This window comes from Mauremys reevesii, linkage group 3 (genome assembly GCF_016161935.1).
Source record: "Mauremys reevesii isolate NIE-2019 linkage group 3, ASM1616193v1, whole genome shotgun sequence".
Classification (NCBI taxonomy): domain Eukaryota; kingdom Metazoa; phylum Chordata; order Testudines; family Geoemydidae; genus Mauremys; species Mauremys reevesii.
The window spans coordinates 208,027,942-208,046,070 of record NC_052625.1 but is presented as its reverse complement, the minus strand read 5'-3'; the positions used below and the strand labels follow the sequence as shown (position 1 = coordinate 208,046,070).

Genomic DNA, 18,129 nt, shown 5'->3' with positions numbered 1-18,129 from the left:
CCAGCCACAAGCACATTGCCTGCTCCCTCAGATACTCATTCTTCTTTGAGTACAAGGCCAGAAGGGACCACTTGTGATCATCTAGTCAGACCTCCTGTATGACACAGTCCGTACGACCCCATATCAGCTTATCCATTAGTCTCTTGGGACTGATATCAGGTTGACTGACCTATTCACATCATCCTGCTTGCCCTTTTTGAATATTGGCGCAACACTCGGGCTCTTCCAGTCATTTGTCATTTCTCTAGTGGTCCAAGAGTTATTAACAATGAACATCAGCAGCCAGAGATCCTCAGCCAACTCTTTGGTGACGGTTCTCACAGCCTGCTGATATTAAAATGTTTATCTCTAATAGATGCTGTTTAACATTCTCCCTGGTTACTAATGGCCTGGAAATAACTCCATCCCCATGTGTTACAAGCAGTTCTTATCTGTCTGTCTCAGGGTTTCATACGGCTGCCCATCACCGCGTATCTGAGCATCTTCCACCTGAAACTCCCAGAAATCGCCCAGTCCCTAGAGACTGGAGTGGCTGGCTCATCTCTCATTTTGGGGCAAAATCTCCGTTTGGAGAGGGATTTGGGTTTGGTTTTTTTCTACTGTTATTTTCTCTGTGTTGGTCAGTTGGGTTTCTTAGGGGCACGGGGAGGGGGGCAGTGCCAGTGGGTTGGGCTTATTGGGGAGGGAAGGGGGGCAGTGCCAGTCAGGGGCAGAAGGGAATGGTGGCAGTGGGTTAGGTGGGGGAGGGGGCGCAATGATGTTTATCTGCATTTCTTGCAGGGAGTCAGTTCACCATGAAGTGCTTTAGTCTTTATTGAGTCTCAAGTTTTATAAAGAAACCTCAAGCAGAGGCTAAAGCCAGAGCACAGCACCAGGCCATGGGAGGCGGGGTGCGCACTGCTGCTCCGCCCACGGCTGGGGTGCACCACCACTGCTTAGCCTGGGGGGGGTGCTGTCACTGGGCCATAGGAGAGGGGAGCACACCCCTCACTTGGCACATCAGTGGAACGCTCAGAAGGGCTCAGTACCCACAACTGGGACCAGATCTCCAAAAGAGCTCAGCACAGCAGATCCCTGTGGTGCAGGGCGTGCTGAACCCAGGGGGAATCTGGTCCTGAGCATTTTGGAAAATCTGGTCTTAATGCTGATTTTTCTCTTGTAGAAAAAGTCTCTGTCTGTCAATATCATTGAGGTGTGAGCACAGTCCAGCTCTGGATCTGGGAATGCTGCCAGACCCAAGGAAGATCATGGGATAAAAGGACAACAGCAGGCTGCCAGCCTGCAACCCTCAGCATGCAAAGAATTATCAGAAATTATGCTTCTTCCAAGGCCTTCTCCCCTCAAGGGGATCTGCATGGAGACTGTTTGGATGATGCATGCAGAACTCAGCCTCACACCCATCATATAACCGCGCACGGGCCACTCAGGAGTCAATGGGGAGTCTGGAACAGCACCGAAAGAACAGCAATATCCAGATTTCAAGGGATGGGGGAGCCTCCTGCTGATGCAGGGATAATGTTGTGGAAGTGGGATCTCATGGCCCTGTCACCCAGCAACTGTTAGGTAAATGGCAGTGTGTCCTCATGTTCATGCTGTTACAGCCCTAGGTATGGCCAGACCTAAGCCAGGGCGCAGACATAGCTCCAGTTACCTAGGAGGGGTCTAGCTCTCATCCAGCATGCCTGGAGACTCAGAGGGATTTTGTTTGTTTACAGTCCCAGAGAAGTGCCCACTTTCCAGCCCCCTAACCCTGCAAGCCCAGACTGTGGAGCTCATAGAGGTGGAGCAGGTGCTAGCTCAGGAAGGGCTGGCAAGAGAACTGATCGGAGCTGGGGAGGTTTCCTGAACACTCCCCAACATCTGGAGTCTGAATTGCAGGACGGCCCCATGCGCCCTGCAGACATGACCAGAGATGGAATCCCAGCCCAAGGAGGCAGGAAGTTGGCTGGGTCACTGAGCTGACTTCAGCTGCTGGCAGCTCAGATAAGCTTCCATACCTTCCCTTAGCGTGAGTGAGACCACCCCAGGGAGGTGAGGACCTCAGACCAGGAAGTGCCAACGCTGCCTTGTGCTGTGCCCGGCAAACAGCAAAGCAGGGCCTTGCTGCAGAGACAGCGGGATGCAGGGGAGAGTTCTCCCTATCACATCTCACGCCTGCCCAGTTTGTAGGGCAGCAGGGACGTACCCAGTGCCCATAAAAACATATCCCCTGCTAACGGCATTGCCTGGGAGGTCTCCAGGTCACGGTTCAGCTCTGGGTGTGGGAGGGAAATCTAGCACATGTACCTCTGAGTCCTCTCCTCTGCCTCCCGCAAAGGCTTCCAGCATACAGAAGCTCTGTTCCAGCAGCCCTGGTGCAGGCCACATGGAGCTACAGTCTGGACCACTGGGAAACATCCCCAGGCCACAGAGAAATGTGTGTGGCAGGGGAGAGAATATCATGCTGAATCGCCAAGCCCCTGGGGGGCAAAGGCCACAATGCAAACTGCCTGTGGCCCATATGCCTCTGCCCATCAGGCAAAGGCCTCAGCTCAGGGTTCTGCCCGAGCCCCCTCACTCTGCCAAGGCCTCACCATAGGGCCTGCCCCAGCTCTATCCTACTGCTCTTGCCCGTTTTTAAGCCTGGCATTGAAGGCCTCACAGCAGGCCCTGCCCCGATTGCAGTGTAGTTTTATGTTGGGTCCCTATGGCGTGTGAGGGGATAGTTCCTTTACACACCAGTGCATGGCCTAGAAGGGATTGGTCTCCAGCCAGAGGGAGATGTTGCTGCTGGAGAGAGGCTGTCCCAGGGCTTCCCAGACACACAGCACTTGCTCTATGGAGGAGGCAGTGGCGTCAGAGTCTGTGCAGGGAGCCATTCCCCCTAGGAAATGTGCCACTCCAGCCCACCCTCATCACATCATCAGCCCTGAACCTGGGCAGAGTTCTCCCTCCCTACCCCATGGCTGGCATGGCAACCCTTTGCAGCCTCCCGTGCCCTCCAATGACTGCCTCGGACACTGCCATGGCGTAGTTTCCAGCGACGCACTCCTGGGGTGGGTAGCAGGCCATCTGGGATCCAGGGGTTAAATAAATCTGCCAACAGGGGCCTGGTGGGCAGGATTCTAAGCCTGAGTTCTATAGTGTCCATTATGTCACAACCCCACCCCCGTGTGCTCACAGACCCAGGCTCAGCAGGTCTTTATAGCTTGAATCCTTGCCTGTGCCCCAGTGTCACATAGGGGATACGCTTCCAGTCCAATGGGGTTATAGTCCCCCACTGCTCAGTGGCTGCAGCTGTTACTCCTTCCCCACAGAGCAGGAAGCATCCCCTGGCCCAGGTTCCCATGGGAGTGCGGTGCTTATTTCCCTAGGACCTTCTCCTGGAAAGGAGCTGACCCAAGCAACTCAGAAACACCAATGAAACCCACCAAGTTCTTGTACTGTATGGACAAGTTTGTCCGGCAGGGTGTCTGCACCGCTCACTGCCCATCAGCCAGGGAGGCGTTCAGGGCAGAGGAGTACCCAGGGGTGGTTAAAGCTGAACACCTCCTGTTGGCACCCAAATCCCAGGAACCATGTGGCATCACCATGGACTGAATTCTGTCATCTGGAACCAGCATTGCTCCTAGCCAAAAGGCTGAGGCCAAGCCAACCCCAGCCCCTCTCCCCCACATCTGCCTTCCGCCATCAGAAGAGAAGAGAACGGCCTCCACGGGAGGAATGACAGGTTTGTAGCCTGCTCCTCCGGGGGCAGGATGCTGTCTGTGCAGCCCCAGGATTGATGAGAATCACAGGATCCAGCGTCTTCCAGGAACTTAATCTTCAAGCAAAGCAATTTCAGACTCTTCCCTCCAGGTGCTGCTCAGCTCCTGCCATGGGAATACCGGGAGCAGGGCAAGTGACTCCCTGCAGCAGGGTCTTTTCAATAAAAGTCTCTGGCTCAAAGGCAGAAGGGTCACTGTGGTGGCTACTCCAGTGTGTGCACAGGGCTTGGGAGCCAGCTGCCAAGACTGAGGGACAGACCAACTAGCACAGGCTGGGATCCTGCTGGAGGGCTGGGCTGGGCAGGGGGAACAGAAGAGACAGATTTTGATGCAGGGCAGTGACAATGGCAAAATGGGGGACAGCAGGGGTTGTGTTAGAGCTGAGGGATGGAAGTCCCATTGGCTCTGCTCCTGGGTTTTTCTTCAGCTCCCCAGTTGCTGGCTCCTGAAAGAAGAAAGGCCTCCCCTGCCCCAGGAGCTAGGGAGCCTCATGCTCCCACCAGACACCTTCGGCACAGACCTGTTCCCAGGGGCAGGGCAGTTCCAGAGAAGCATACTTCTCCCCTTGGGGAGCAGGCCCTCCGCCATCTGTCCATGCCCATCAGGGAGATGGCCTCTCTGCTTCTCTCCACACAGCATGGGCAGTGATAGAACTGCTGCCTGTGGGTCTCTGCTGATGGCTGGAGCCCAGTGACAATGCTGTTCCTGGCTGAGTCACATGTAGAGAGCGGATCTCTCTTACCCCCCATCCCCTGTTGCATGCATGCTCACTCTCACATGCATGCACAAGAAGCTGGCAGTCCACTCTCTGTTCTGTCAGATCAAAGGGTGCTGGTGATTCCTAGCTAGCGTAGCACTTGCTATCCCATCCTATTCCCTTGCACAGGACATCAGCCCAGGCTGGGTCCCTACTGGAAGCTGCTGCCAGATTTGTACCAGGAGTCCCTATTGGGGAAGGTGATTTACTCCTGGCCCCCCCTCCCCTAATGGTCCCACTGCTCTATAGGGCCTTGTAGTGGGAGAATTAGGCCCTCCATCTTTGCAGTTCCATGGCACTGGTTGGGCTGCCAGACCACCTGCACTTGGTAGAACAGTAGTTTGACAGAGAAATGGGGCTGGTGGTTAAAGAGGGAACAGCAAAGGCCTTGTTCACTCCCAGGATGGAGTCTCAGAAAATGGCTGCAAGAGACACAAGATGCAGGATCCAGAGCACAAAGAAGTGAAACCTGTGCAGGCTGTTCTCCTGGGCCAGGGGCAGGGCTGCCCCCATCTGCGTGCTGGGAGGGGAAGGCTGAAGGAGACACCAGCTGGCAGAGGGGATGGAAGGGCTTAGGATCTCCTGCTGGGACAAAGGGGCATCCACACCAGGTTATACCAAGTGCAAGCAGAGGAAGGGGGCATTAGCCAGTGTTCCTAAAGGGACCTCACTTAACGAGATGAGTGGGGGGGTGGACCGTGGACATCCCACTGCCCCCGGAAGCCCCTGCTGGTAAGGATCACTTGCCCCCTTGCTATCTGGGACTAGGCAGTTTGACCCAGGCTTACGGCCTTTGCTTTCAGTCACAGAGCTGAGGTGGACGGGGACCTGCCACTCCTTAGTATCACCTCAGAGAGCTGGTGCCTAGTGGTATGGCTGAGGGTAGGGACTTTCTGCTGCCTTATTCTCCTTGATTGTCTTCATCCCAGGGTGACACGTCATAGTCTACTGAAGGTATCACCATCACTCAGGCAGCAAGGGAGGGAGCTTCTTGACAAGGGGCAGGGCTGAAGGTTTAAAAACCAAACCAAGCGGGTAGCAAGGGGCACAAAGAGCCACTCGCCTGCTTCCTCCGTAACCCTTCCCCTCCCAAACTCAGAGGGACCTGGGAAATCTATGTCAGAGGCCACAAGGGCAGAGTCAATTTTACAATGTTAAAAAATTGATTTTATCGCACTCTACAAAGGTGGCATTTTCATTTAAAAACCAGTGATTTCACCACATGACAGTGAGAGGCTGTAGTAAAGGGTGTGGGGGCTGCAGATGTCAGATCTGTGGGGACCTCCATTCCACAGACGCAAGGGGAGCAAGCAGACCCTGTGGTTTTGTGCCTTCTCTGGGCTACAAGCAATGGGTTCTCTGGGACTACCAGCAAAGGGGTGCGACACCTACATAGGAGAGAATAACCCCCTTCCTCTACTGCCTGAATCTGTGGGCAGCATCCTCTGGCCTGGCTAGGCTGGAGGTTAGATCAGATGCTCAGCGCACTCTCTCCTGGCCTTAAATCTAGGACTCCCCTAAGAAGCAGGCATCTGCTGACCCTTATCCCAAGGAGAGAGGCAGTAAGGACAGAGGGCTTGCAGGGGGCATCATCCACACAGTCCTTCAGTTCACACTTCCATTCTTCAGCTACAGGGATGGGAAAGACCGGAGCTATGGGTCTCTTCTACACAGAGCAAACACAGCAAGCAAGAAAACATGTGAGCCAGAGAAAACTGAACAATGCTCTGGACTCAGCTAGGTGTGTGCTCTCCGGCACACTAACAGCAGTGAGCCCCACCCCACACACAGCATGCCTGGGAGCGCATGCCCAGCTAACAGTGGTGAGCACCCATGTGCATGGGGCAGTCACGTTCAGGAACACAATTGCCCTGCACATGCCAGGTGCCGAGTGGTGCTCAGCACAGTTCGCTGGCTAACGCATTTTCTAGCATGCTGCATTTACCCAACAGGGATGAGGCCAAAACCCTGACACAGCTGTGCCCCGGAACCAGACAGCAGAGGAGGGAAAGGCCTTAATTGAGGGGCCAGCCCAGTCAGCAGCACACTTGGCCACGGGGTCGAGCCCAGCCAGCGCAACAGGGAGAGCAAGGAGCTGTTCTGGGGCCCACAGGGCTGGGTGGCCCCATCCCACCAATTCCAATTGACCATTACTGGCACCCTCCATGGATAGGCTGAGGAACAGGCAGGCCATGGATACTGCACTCCCTTTCACCCGCTAGTGGAAGTCCCTGCAGGGCTGGGTGGTGGCACAGAGCAGGCCAGTGGGTGTGGGAAGCCAGCCCTGCCACTGCCTGGGCTGAGCCTAATTGGGGGAAGCCCAGAGGTTGTTGGCAGGGCAGCTTCACTAGTACCAGCAAAAATGAACATACAAAAGAGTCAAGGAAACCTGCCTGGCCATGTCCCAGGAGCAAAACAGGGCGAGCTGCCAGTTAGTCCAAAGGCACAGGGCAGAGAGGAGAGCAATGCCTCAGGCACAATGTGGGGAAAAGATGATGCCTGGCCCATGTTCCACGTGCCAACTGGTCTGAGCCTCAGGCACAGAGAGGATTCTGACTGGTTAACCCATTATGGTGATATATAAACACTGGAAGACTGACAAAGCCTCATTAACCTGTGGAAACCTTAGAGGAAGGTCCCTTGGGGCAGGTGGGTGCTTGGCCTCCAGCGCCCCCATCCCATTTCATCCTGCTGTGTCGGGGGCACTCCAGGTGGGGCCCAGCTCTGTGGTAAGCGCATGATGGACGAGCTGCCTCCTGGTGTGGGGGAGACAAAGTCTGAAACACAAAAGGGCATGAGCCCCAGAGCTGTGAGAGGATGGCTGGGGGGATGGGGCTGAGGGAGGAGACGGGGTGAGGGGAGGGCATGAGCCCCAGAGCTGTGAGAGGATGGCTGGGGGGATGGGGCTGAGGGAGGAGACAGGGTGAGGGGAGGGCATGAGCCCCAGAGCTGTGAGAGGATGGCTGGGGGGATGGGGCTGAGGGAGGAGACAGGGTGAGGGGAGGGCATGAGCCCCAGAACTGTGAGAGGATGGCTGGGGGGATGGGGCTGAGGGAGGAGACAGGGTGAGGGGAGGGCATGAGCCCCAGAGCTGTGAGAGGATGGCTGTGGGGATGGGGCTGAGGGAGGAGACGGGGTGAGGGGAGGGCATGAGCCCCAGAGCTGTGAGAGGATGGCTGGGGGGATGGGCCCGAGGGAGGAGACGGGGTGAGGGGAGGGCATGAGCCCCAGAGCTGTGAGAGGATGGCTGGGGGGATGGGCCCGAGGGAGGAGACAGGGTGAGGGGAGGGCATGAGCCCCAGAGCTGTGAGAGGATGGCTGGGGATGGGCCTGAGGGAGAGACGGGGTGAGGGGAGGGCATGAGCCCCAGAGCTGTGAGAGGATGGCTGGGGGGATGGGGCTGAGGGAGGAGACAGGGGTGAGGGAGGGCATGAGCCCCAGAGCTGTGAGAGGATGGCTGGGGGATGGGGCTGAGGGAGGAGACAGGGTGAGGGGAGGGCATGAGCCCCAGAGCTGTGAGAGGATGGCTGGGGGGATGGGGCTGAGGGAGGAGACAGGGTGAGGGGAGGGCATGAGCCCCAGAGCTGTGAGAGGATGGCTGGGGGGATGGGCCCGAGGGAGGAGACAGGGTGAGGGGAGGGCATGAGCCCCAGAGCTGTGAGAGGATGGCTGGGGGGATGGGGCTGAGGGAGGAGACGGGGTGAGGGGAGGGCATGAGCCCCAGAGCTGTGAGAGGATGGCTGGGGGGATGGGGCTGAGGGAGGAGACGGGGTGAGGGGAGGGCATGAGCCCCAGAGCTGTGAGAGGATGGCTGGGGGGATGGGCCTGAGGGAGGAGACAGGGGTGAGGAGGGCATGAGCCCCAGAGCTGTGAGAGGATGGCTGGGGATGGGGCTGAGGAGGAGACAGGGTGAGGGGAGGCATGAGCCCCAGAGCTGTGAGAGGATGGCTGGGGGGATGGGGCTGAGGGAGGAGACGGGGTGAGGGGAGGGCATGAGCCCCAGAGCTGTGAGAGGATGGCTGGGGGGATGGGCCCGAGGGAGGAGATGGGGTGAGGGAAGAGCAGGCAGGACTTGCAGGACCCTTCTGGGTTAGGCCTATGAGTACCCGCTGCTGGCAAGACCCACCACACTGCACCCCGGAGCATGTCTCTACAGGGAATCCTTGGGTGGGAGAAGAAATACGACAGAAAGCTGTTTACCTGCTGTGTCTTGAGTGCCCTCCTCAGTGCAGCTTGGAACAAAGAAGAGAGCACACATTACACCCTTCTATGAAACAGGACTGTGGTGGCATCTGGCCATCAATGCCATGGGCACAACAAATACACACGTCCGTATACCCACGAGGAGTCCCAGGCACGTGCAGGGAGCCCCATGCACTCGCCAGGGAAGATCAGACAAAAAGGCGACATGTTGTTCACTGCAGCTGATCTGCCTGTGCTGTGACCCCATCAGATCCCACTAGCTGAGCTGGCTCATCAGCAGCACTAAAGAGCCCAGTCCACAAGAACCACCACACTGGGTCAGCCCAAAGGTCCATCTAGCCAGTATCCTGTCTCCCAACAGTGGCCAATGCCAGGTGCCCCAGAGGGAATGAATAGAACAGGCAGTCACTGAGTGATTCATCCCTTGTCATCCAGTCCCAGTTTCTGGCAATCAAAGGCTAGGGACACCCAAAGCATGGTGCTGCATCTCTGACCATCTTGGCTAATAGCCACTGATGAACCTATCCTCCATGAACTCATCTATTTGAACCCCGTTATAGTTTTGGCCTTCACAACATCCCCTGCCAACAAGTTCCAGGGGCTGACTCTGCGTTGTGTGAAGAAATACTGCCTTGTGTTTGTTTTAAAGCTGCTGCCTGTTCATTTCATTAGGTGACCCCCGGTTCTTGTGTTAAGAGAAGGAGTAAATAACACTTCCTTGTTCAATTTCTCCACACCAGTCATAATTTTATAGAACTTTATCATATCCCCCTTTAGTCGTCTCTTTTCCAAACTGAAAAGTCCCAGTCTTTTTACTCTCTCCTCCAGGGAAAGCGGGGATCGTATGAGGCACTGCACTGCCTCATGGTCACAATTTATCAAGGTTTGTGACGGATTCTTCATAAATGGTAATTTCTAAATCAGGAAATTATTGTGGGGCAGGTCTCTGGCCTATGTTATACAGGAGGTCAGACTAGATGATCACAATGGTCCCTTCTGGCCTTGGGATCTATGACTCACAGGCAGACATGGTCTGAAGGATCTCCTTGTGCACCAGTCACTGTGGTGTCTTGGCAGGTTATTTCTGTCTCACAGCTCCTCCCCATCTAGTGTCATTAATGTGATATCACCCCCATCCCTTGCAGAGCTTTAATGAAGACTCTATATGAACCCAGACCTCACTGCAATCTCTGGGTCCCCAAATGTACAGACTCTGCTGGGTTAATAATCCTCCAGTCAGGGCTCAGGGCACTGACTGAGCCACGTTCCTGGACAAGACAATCTCAGGCAAGAGTTTAGGAGACATAGTATGAAAGTCTTCCCCAAACTCCAAGGAGTGCCCTCTTCCCCCCCCCACCTTCGGGGTGCCCCTATCTGCAGGTCTCCCCTCCACTCCAGCATGGCTCCCTGACTCTGCACATTCGGTGACTAAATTAAACAGTCGCACAATGTGGCCTGTTGAGATCTGTTCTTTACAAGCTCCCACCCTGCTCTGGCTGCACCGGCTTTCACTCCCTTTAGCTTTCCCACTACCCATAGTGCAGAGAATTCTGCTGCCCTGCCCGAAGAGTGCCTCTCTTACTCCACGGGCATCCTGCGCCAAAAATATAAACATTCTGTGCACAATATTTTAAAATTCTGCTAAATTCTGCAGATGTGGAGGCTCCAGCCTGGCAGCAGGGAGCACAGGCCACTGGATGCACTGAGGTGGGAGATCACTCTGCAGCTCCCCCCAGGACACAGACTCAGCGGTGAGGCTGCATCCAACCCTGACACAGCACAAGGACCGGGCCTGCCCCAGAAACACCCCAGGGCCTTGCCCCTCTGTGCCAGGTGTGGACAGGCAGGCTCAGCAAGGCAGGACACAAGTGTGGAGGGGCTTAGTATGGGGGGATCCAGGTGTGGGTTGAGAGGCTTCTATGTGGGGCAATCTGGGTGCGGGCAGCTCAGTGGGTGATCCGGGTGCTGGGGGGAGGGAGGGGGATCTGGATGGACAGGGACTTGTTAGGGAGTTCTGGGTGCATTGGTAATGGAACTCTGCAGGGGGTGAGGGTGGTTGTGGTTGGGGGGCTGGTGGGTGGGGTCTCTGGTGAATAGAATCATAGAATTCAAGATCAGAAGGGACCATTATGATCATCTAGTCTGACCTCCCGCAAGATGCAGGCCACATAAGCCGATCCACCCACTCCTGCTAAGAAAGTGACCCGTGCCCCACTCTGCAGAGGAAGGCGAAAAACCCCCAGGGGCTCTGCCAATCTGCCCTGGAGGAAAATTCCTTCCCGACCCCAAATATGGTGGTCAGCTGAACCCCGAGCATGTGGGCAAGATTCACCAGGCATGATCTACCTTTTGTAAAACCATGTTGTATTTTGTCCCAATTACCATTGACCTCAATGTCCTTAACTATTTTCTCCTTCAAAATTTTTTCCAAGACCTTGCATACTAGAGATGTCAAACTGACAGGCCTGTAGTTACCCAGATCACTTTTTTTCCCTCTCTTAAAAATAGGAACTATGTTAGCCATTCTCCAGTCATAGGGTACAACCCCTGAGTTTACAGATTAAATAAAAATTCTTGCTAATGGGCTTGCAATTTCATGTGCCAGTTCCTTTAATATTCTTGGATGAAGATTATCTGGGCCCCTCAATTTAGTCCCATTAAGCTGTTCGAGTTTGGCTTTTACCTCAGATGTGGTAATATCTACCTCCATATCCTAAGAACATAAGAACATAAGAAAGGCCGTACCGGGTCAGACCAAAGGTCCATCTAGCCCAGTATCTGTCTACCGACAGTGGCCAATGCCAGGTGCCCCTGAGGGAGTGAACCTAACAGGCAATGATCAAGTGATCTCTCTCCTGCCATCCATCTCCATCCTCTGACGAACAGAGGCTAGGGACTCCATTCTTACCCATCCTGGCTAATAGCCATTTATGGACTTAGCCACCATGAATTTATCCAGCCCCCTTTTAAACATTGTTATAGTCCTAGCCTTCACAACCTCCTCAGGTAAGGAGTTCCACAAGTTGACTGTGCGCTGCGTGAAGAAGAACTTCCTTTTATTTGTTTTAAACCTGCTGCCTATTAATTTCATTTGGTGACCCTAGTTCTTGTATTATGGGAATAAGTAAATAACTTTTCCTTATCCACTTTCTCAACATCACTCATGATTTTATATACCTCTATCATGTCCCCCTTAGTCTTCTCTTTTCCAAACTGAAGAGTCCTAGCCTCTTTAATCTTTCCTCATATGGGACCCTCTCTAAACCCCTAATCATTTTAGTTGCTCTTTTCTGAACCTTTTCTAGTGCTAGAATATCTTTTTGAGGAGGAAACCACATCTGTACACAGTATTCGAGATGTGGGCGTACCATGGATTTATATAAGGGCAATAATATATTCTCAGTCTTATTCTCTATCCCCTTTTAATGATTCCTAACATCCTGTTTGCTTTTTGACCGCCTCTGCACACTGCGTGACATCTTTAGAGAACTATCCACGATGACTCCAAGATCTTTTCCTGACTCGTTGTAGCTAAATTAGCCCCATCATGTTGTATGTATAGTTGGGGTTATTTTTTCCAATGTGCATTACTTTACATTTATCCACATTAAATTTCATTTGCCATTTTGTTGCCCAATCACTTAGTTTTGTGAGATCTTTTGAAGTTCTTCACAATCTTAGTTGGTCTTAACTATCTTGAGTATTTTAGTATCATCTGCAAACTATGCCACCTCACTTTTTACCCATAACTCCAGATCAAATAAGAATAAATTGAATAGGATTGGTGCCAGGACTGACCCTTGGGGAACACCACTAGTTACCCCTCTCCATTCTGAGAATTTACCATTAATTCCTACCCTTTGTTCACTGTCCTTTAACCAGTTCTCAATCCATGAAAGGACCTTTCCTTTTATCCCATGACAGCTTAATTTACGTAAGAGCCTTTGGTGAGGACCTTGTCAAAGGCTTTCTGGAAATCTAAGTACACTATGTCCACGGATCCCCTTGTCCACATGTTTGTTGACCTTCAAAGAACTCTAATAGATTAGTAAGACACGATTTCCCTTTACAGAAACCATGTTGACTATTGCTCAAGAGTTTATGTTTTTCTATGTGTCTGACAATTTTATTCTTTACTATTGTTTCAACTAATTTGCCCGGTACCGACGTTAGACTTACCAGTCTGTAATTGCCGGGATCACCCCTAGAGCCCTTTTTAAATATTGGCATTACATTAGCTAACTTCCAGTCATTGGGTACCGAAGCCGATTTAAAGGACAGGTTACAAACCTTAGTTAATAGTTCCGCAACTTCACATTTGAGTTCTTTCAGAACTCTTGGGTGAATGCCATCTGGTCCCGGTGACTTGTTAATGTTGAGTTTATCAATTAATTCCAAAACCTCCTCTAGTGACACTTCAATCTGTGACAGTTCCTCAGATTTGTCACCTACAAAAGCCAGCTCAGGTTTGGGAATCTTCCTAACATCCTCAGCCGTGAAGACTGAAGCAAAGAATCCATTTAGTTTCTCCGCAATGACTTTATCGTCTTTAAGCACTCCTTTTGTATTTTGGTCATCAAGGGGCCCCACTGGTTGTTTAGCAGGCTTCCTGCTTCTGATGTACTTAAAAAACATTTTGTTATTACCTTTGGAGTTTTTGGCTAGCCGTTCTTCAAACTCCTCTTTGGCTTTTCTTATTACACTCTTGCACTTCAGCCTCCTCATGTCTTTCCTCCATCATCTGCTCGAACCCCCTTCTAAACTCAACCAGAATAGAGCTTGGCAGGGGGGTATGGGTGTGGGGAAGCTCAGTGGACGGTCCAGATGCAGCTGATTGGGGCTTGGTTGGATAGGGATCTGGGTGTGGGTGGCTCATTGGGGTGGTCCAGGTGCAGGGGGAGTGGGGCTCATGGAGGGGTGGGGAGAACGGGTTCTGAGTGCGGGGCTGTGAAGCTTGCCGGGAGGGTCTGGATGCACAGCGGTTGGATGGCTGGGGGAGCAGCTCCCTGTACAGGGATCCCATCCCCTGCAGCTGAGGAGGGATGGGTGCAGGAAGGGGGGGGGAAGAGTTTGCAGAGCTTCCTTCAGCCGGGGGAGAAATCTGGGGGTGGGTCTGACCCAGTCCTGGATGCTGTGCAAGGGAAGAGGAAGTCCAGTCCTCTCCAGCCCAGCCGAGACTAGCAGCTGAGCCTGGCGCAGGGTAGGAGCCACCAGCCGGGTCTTCCCCAGTCCCACCTCCTGCCCCACAGTGATTTACCTCTCTGCCAGCTGTTCTGGCCCCTGAAACATACTGCTGTAATTTTTCTGCAGGGAAGCAAAGAAATCTGCAGGGGACATAAATTCTGTGCATGCACAGTGGTGCAGAATTCCCCCAGGAGTAGAATCTCTGGGGCATTAGCATTCAGCACTGCTCCCCAGGGACTTCTCCAAAGGAAGACAAAGCCACAGAGACAACCCCTCCTCCCCACAAATGTTTGTTTCAATGCAGTTCCCCTTTGACATCTGACTATGCCCGTAAAGCTAACGGCACCCCTGGAACAGGACGCAGACCTGACATCTTCATAGGGAGGAGAAATCGGAACACCCATCTCATTTAAAGACAGGAAATGGCCCCACCTGCTCAGATTTCAGGATAGCTCTGGGCTTGGGTGGGCCCTGCTATCCTATGGTCACCTACCCAGAAAAGGCTTCATTGAGATCATCATCATCTTCCTCCTCCTCCTCCTCCTGGCAAACCAAGAAAGAGGAAAGCTTAAATCCCAATAGATGACTCCATCTGGGGTACTGCTCCCACTCAGCAACATGGCCCCAATGACCTTGCCACACCTCCTAGATGCAGGCCTGATGCCCCGGCCACACCTCCCATGCATGGCCCCAATGCCCCAAGCTACAGGACAATAACCCCATGAAGCTTTGCACTAGAAAAGGGCACTGTCTTTTCCTGGGAATCAGCATGGCACTGCGAACCACAGCCTAGCCGGCAAGTGTACGTGGTGAAATTGTTTGGCCTAGGGCTCAAAGGAAGGGCCACGGCACGTGGAAGGGAGAGAACACAGAATTCCTGCCCTGGCTCTCTTGGTGCCCAGAGGAGACCACAGAGAACTTGTACATAGGGTCTGAACTGGAGCATGAGTTAGTAGACTTGCATCAGAGAAGCCCGTTACACACAGAGAGCACAACGGGGCCTGGTGCTCATAGGGTTATAGAATCGTAGGACTAGAAGGGACCTCGAGAGGTCATCTAGTCCAGTCCCCTGGCCTCATGGAAGGTCTAAGTATTATCCCTGACAGGTGTTTGTCTAACCTGCTCTTAACAATTTCCAACAATGGAGATTCCACAATTTCTCTAGGCAATTTATTCCAGTGCTTAACCACTCTGACAGTTAAGAAGTTTTTCCTAATGTCCAACTTAAACCATCCTCGCTGCAATTTGAGACCATTGCTTCTTGTCCTATCCTCAGAGGTTAACAAAAACAATTTTTCTCTCTCCTCCTTGTAACAACCTTCTCTGTATTTGAAAACTTATGTCCCCTCTCAATAGTCTCTTCTCTAGACTAAACAAACCCAATTTTTTCAATCTTCCCTCATATGTCATGTTTTTTAGACCTTTAATCATTTTTGTTGCTCTTCTCTGGACTTTCTCCAATTTGTCCACATCTTGTCTGAAATGTGGTGCCCAGAACTGGACACAATACCCCAGCTGAGGCCTAATCAGCGCAGAGTAGAGCAGAAGAATTACTTCTCCTGTCTTGCTTCCAACACTCCTGCTAATACATCCCAGAATGAAGTTTGCTTTTCTTGCAAGTCTTCCACTCTTCACTCATATTTAGCTTGTGATCCACTAGGACCCCCAGATCCCTTTCTGCAGTATCCTTCCTAGGCAGTCATTCCCCATTTTGTACATGTGCAGCAGATGTTCCTTCCTAAGTGGAGGACTTTGCATTTGTCCTTATTGAGTTTCATCCTATTTACTTCAGATAATTTCTCCAGTTTGTTCAGATCATTTTGAATTTTAATCCTGTCCTCCAAAGCACTTGCAACCCCTCCCAGCTTGGTATCGTCCACAAACTTTATAAGTATCAGAGGGGTAGCCCTTTATAAGTGTACTCTCTATGCCATTCTCTAAATCACTGATGAAGATATTGACCAGAACCAGACCCAGAACTGATCCCTGCAGGACCCCATTCAATATGCCCTTCCAGCTTGACGACAATCCTGGACCTGCTAGGGCCTCATATGACAGCTTCCACAGCAAGCACTGCTCAACAAACCCCTGCCCTGCCCCATTCCTGAAAGTCAGTTAAAGGGACTCAGAGCACAGAGCTCACCCTCTTCCTTCACCAGAGCCTGCCATGCTACTCGGCTCTGTCCAGCGTGTGAGAGGGCTCAGGAGTCAGCAACACAAGCCAGGAGGTGGGGGGTCTCAGCCGGGGGAGATGGCAGGGGAGGAATTGCTTTTCCCCAGCATTCTGACCTTCCCTGATGCCCAATGTCCAGAATCCCAGCCCCCGAGATACCTGGGGGGAGCCAGGCCCAGCTGCATTGCTCTCTACTGTGGTGGGGATGGGCAAGCCAGACTCTTCGCTGCCCCAGGAGGACTCACTCTGCACCTTGCAGGGGCAATGATCTGGATAGACTGTACCTCAAAGTGGTGTTTGAATGGGGTGCTCCCCGTGGGGACCGGAGCTGGCTCACTTGTGCTGCCTGGCCTGTTGCTCTCCAGGGTACACTCAGGGAGGGACTGTTCCTGCACAGAGCCTGAAACAGGGTGAAAGATGCAGATTCAGAGCCTGGGAGTCCTGGGGGCAGATACCTTAGAACCTGCTCGGGGGAGGAGGAGGCTGGGAATTCCCAGCCCAGGGGCAGGTTTCATGTGGGCTCCCAGGGGTCTCCAGGGCTTCGAGCTGCATCTGAAGTCAGCAGGTGGGGGAAGTGTTAAATGATGAAAGCCAAGCTGGGAACTGCCACTGTCAGAGATCCAGGGACTTGGGCGGGGGGGCCCTGGAGTGCTGGCTCAGAGAAGGCTGCTCTTCATGCTGTGGTGCATTTCCCCAGCAAGTGCAGGGAGCAGCCCTGCTCAGTCCCAAGGGGAATCCTGGGCTGGTCAGAGGGAGGTGTCAGGGGACAGTTCTCTCCTACCTGCCTGTGCTGTTTCCCAGTGATCTAGCGCCACCTGGAAGGCCTGAGCCACAGTCAGAGTCACAGCTTGGGCCTGTATGCAAGAGACACACGGTGGTCAATAACGAGGCAGCCTGCCTGCACCCCCTCCCGCCAGAACCTCTACAAGTGCCCCCATGTACCCCAGGGCAGTACCCCTCAACCTACCAGTGTCTCTTGCCCACAAAGCCCCAGCATCCCTACCCCCACCTCCCCCATAGCCCTTGGCCACAAGCCCATCATCTTTTCCTTCAGCACCCCTACCACCCACAACATCCAGCACTTCCAGAGCTTAAAGGGGGGAGAAAGAAAGTAAGGTAGATTCCTCCAGGGAGGGGGGTGTCAGACCACAGAGAGTGCCTGTTCCCCAGGGAGGAGTGACCAGGTCTGCAGGGGCACTGGGAAAGGCACAAGCATAGTGAAGAGTCAGGAACAGAACAGAGTCCTGGGATCACTTGGCTGTGGGGATGGGGATCAGGGTAAGATTGCATTCATTGCTTTCACAAATTTACAGGGGACTGGCCAGTTTCCTGGGGTGAGGGGCAGCAACAGAGGGTGCTGTAGTCAGTGGGCCTATGGGGGAAACCAGTCCCACACCCCAACTCCCTCCTCCCAGGAACTTGTCTCTCTCACACGCTCTTTCTCCAACTGAGAAGCACCAGGGGCTGGAGGGCTCATAACTACATGAGCTGCAGGAGCTGGCGGTTGAAGGCCTAGCCAGTAGAAGGTGCAAGTCAGCCAGGAGCAGCAGACACTTTAGGTGGGGAAGAGGAAGGGCTAGGGGGCTGTGATGAAGTGCAAATTTTCTGTAATATTTTTATGGAGCCTATGCGTGCCTCCATTTCGCCCTGTACTTTGCATTGCTACCCAGTGCGTGACAAAGGGTTAACACTGCTCTTTTGGCAGAGTAGGAGACATGAGGTGTGTGTGTCACTGTGACTGAAGCACCCCTGTATTCACACCCTACACATTACTATAATCATCTTTGTAACATAAGAACGGCCGTACCGGGTCAGACCAAAGGTCCATCTAGCCCAGTATCCTGTCTACCGACAGTGGCCAATGCCAGGTGCCCCAGAGGGAGTGAACCTAACAGGCAATGATCAAGTGATCTCTCTCCTGCCATCCATCTCCATCCTCTGACAAACAGAGGCTAGGGACACCATTCTTACCCAGCCTGGCTAATAGCCATTTATGGACTTAGCCACCATGAATTTATCCAGTTTGTGAAAAATGTGTCTTGTTAGGTATCATTTAAAAACTAGTT

The 18,129-nt window shown here is 53.1% G+C and overlaps 2 protein-coding genes across 11 annotated transcripts in view; one reads left to right on the top strand and one right to left on the bottom strand.

Annotated features, from left to right (window-relative positions):
* Nucleotides 1-3,140, top strand: part of FNDC4 (fibronectin type III domain containing 4) — a 36,886-nt gene extending 33,746 nt beyond the window's left edge. Inside the window, exon 6 of the mRNA XM_039529752.1 lies at nucleotides 1,163-3,140. Within this exon, the coding sequence (XP_039385686.1) occupies nucleotides 1,163-1,198 (36 nt within the window). The 3' untranslated portion in view covers nucleotides 1,199-3,140. The remainder of the gene's footprint in view (nucleotides 1-1,162) is intronic.
* Nucleotides 3,141-3,234: 94 nt separating this feature from the next.
* Nucleotides 3,235-18,129, bottom strand: part of LOC120400768 (low density lipoprotein receptor adapter protein 1-like) — a 43,323-nt gene continuing 28,428 nt past the window's right edge. Inside the window, exons 5-10 of one of the 10 annotated variants that reach the window (XM_039529745.1) lie at nucleotides 16,845-16,917; nucleotides 16,347-16,463; nucleotides 14,384-14,435; nucleotides 8,704-8,735; nucleotides 7,118-7,280; nucleotides 3,910-4,042 (exon numbers count right to left, since the gene is read on the bottom strand). In XM_039529745.1, coding sequence (XP_039385679.1) covers nucleotides 7,129-7,280; nucleotides 8,704-8,735; nucleotides 14,384-14,435; nucleotides 16,347-16,463; nucleotides 16,845-16,917 — 426 coding nt within the window. In that variant the 3' untranslated portion in view covers nucleotides 3,910-4,042; nucleotides 7,118-7,128. The other 9 variants (XM_039529746.1, XR_005596056.1, XR_005596057.1 and 6 more) reach the window with 9 other exon arrangements.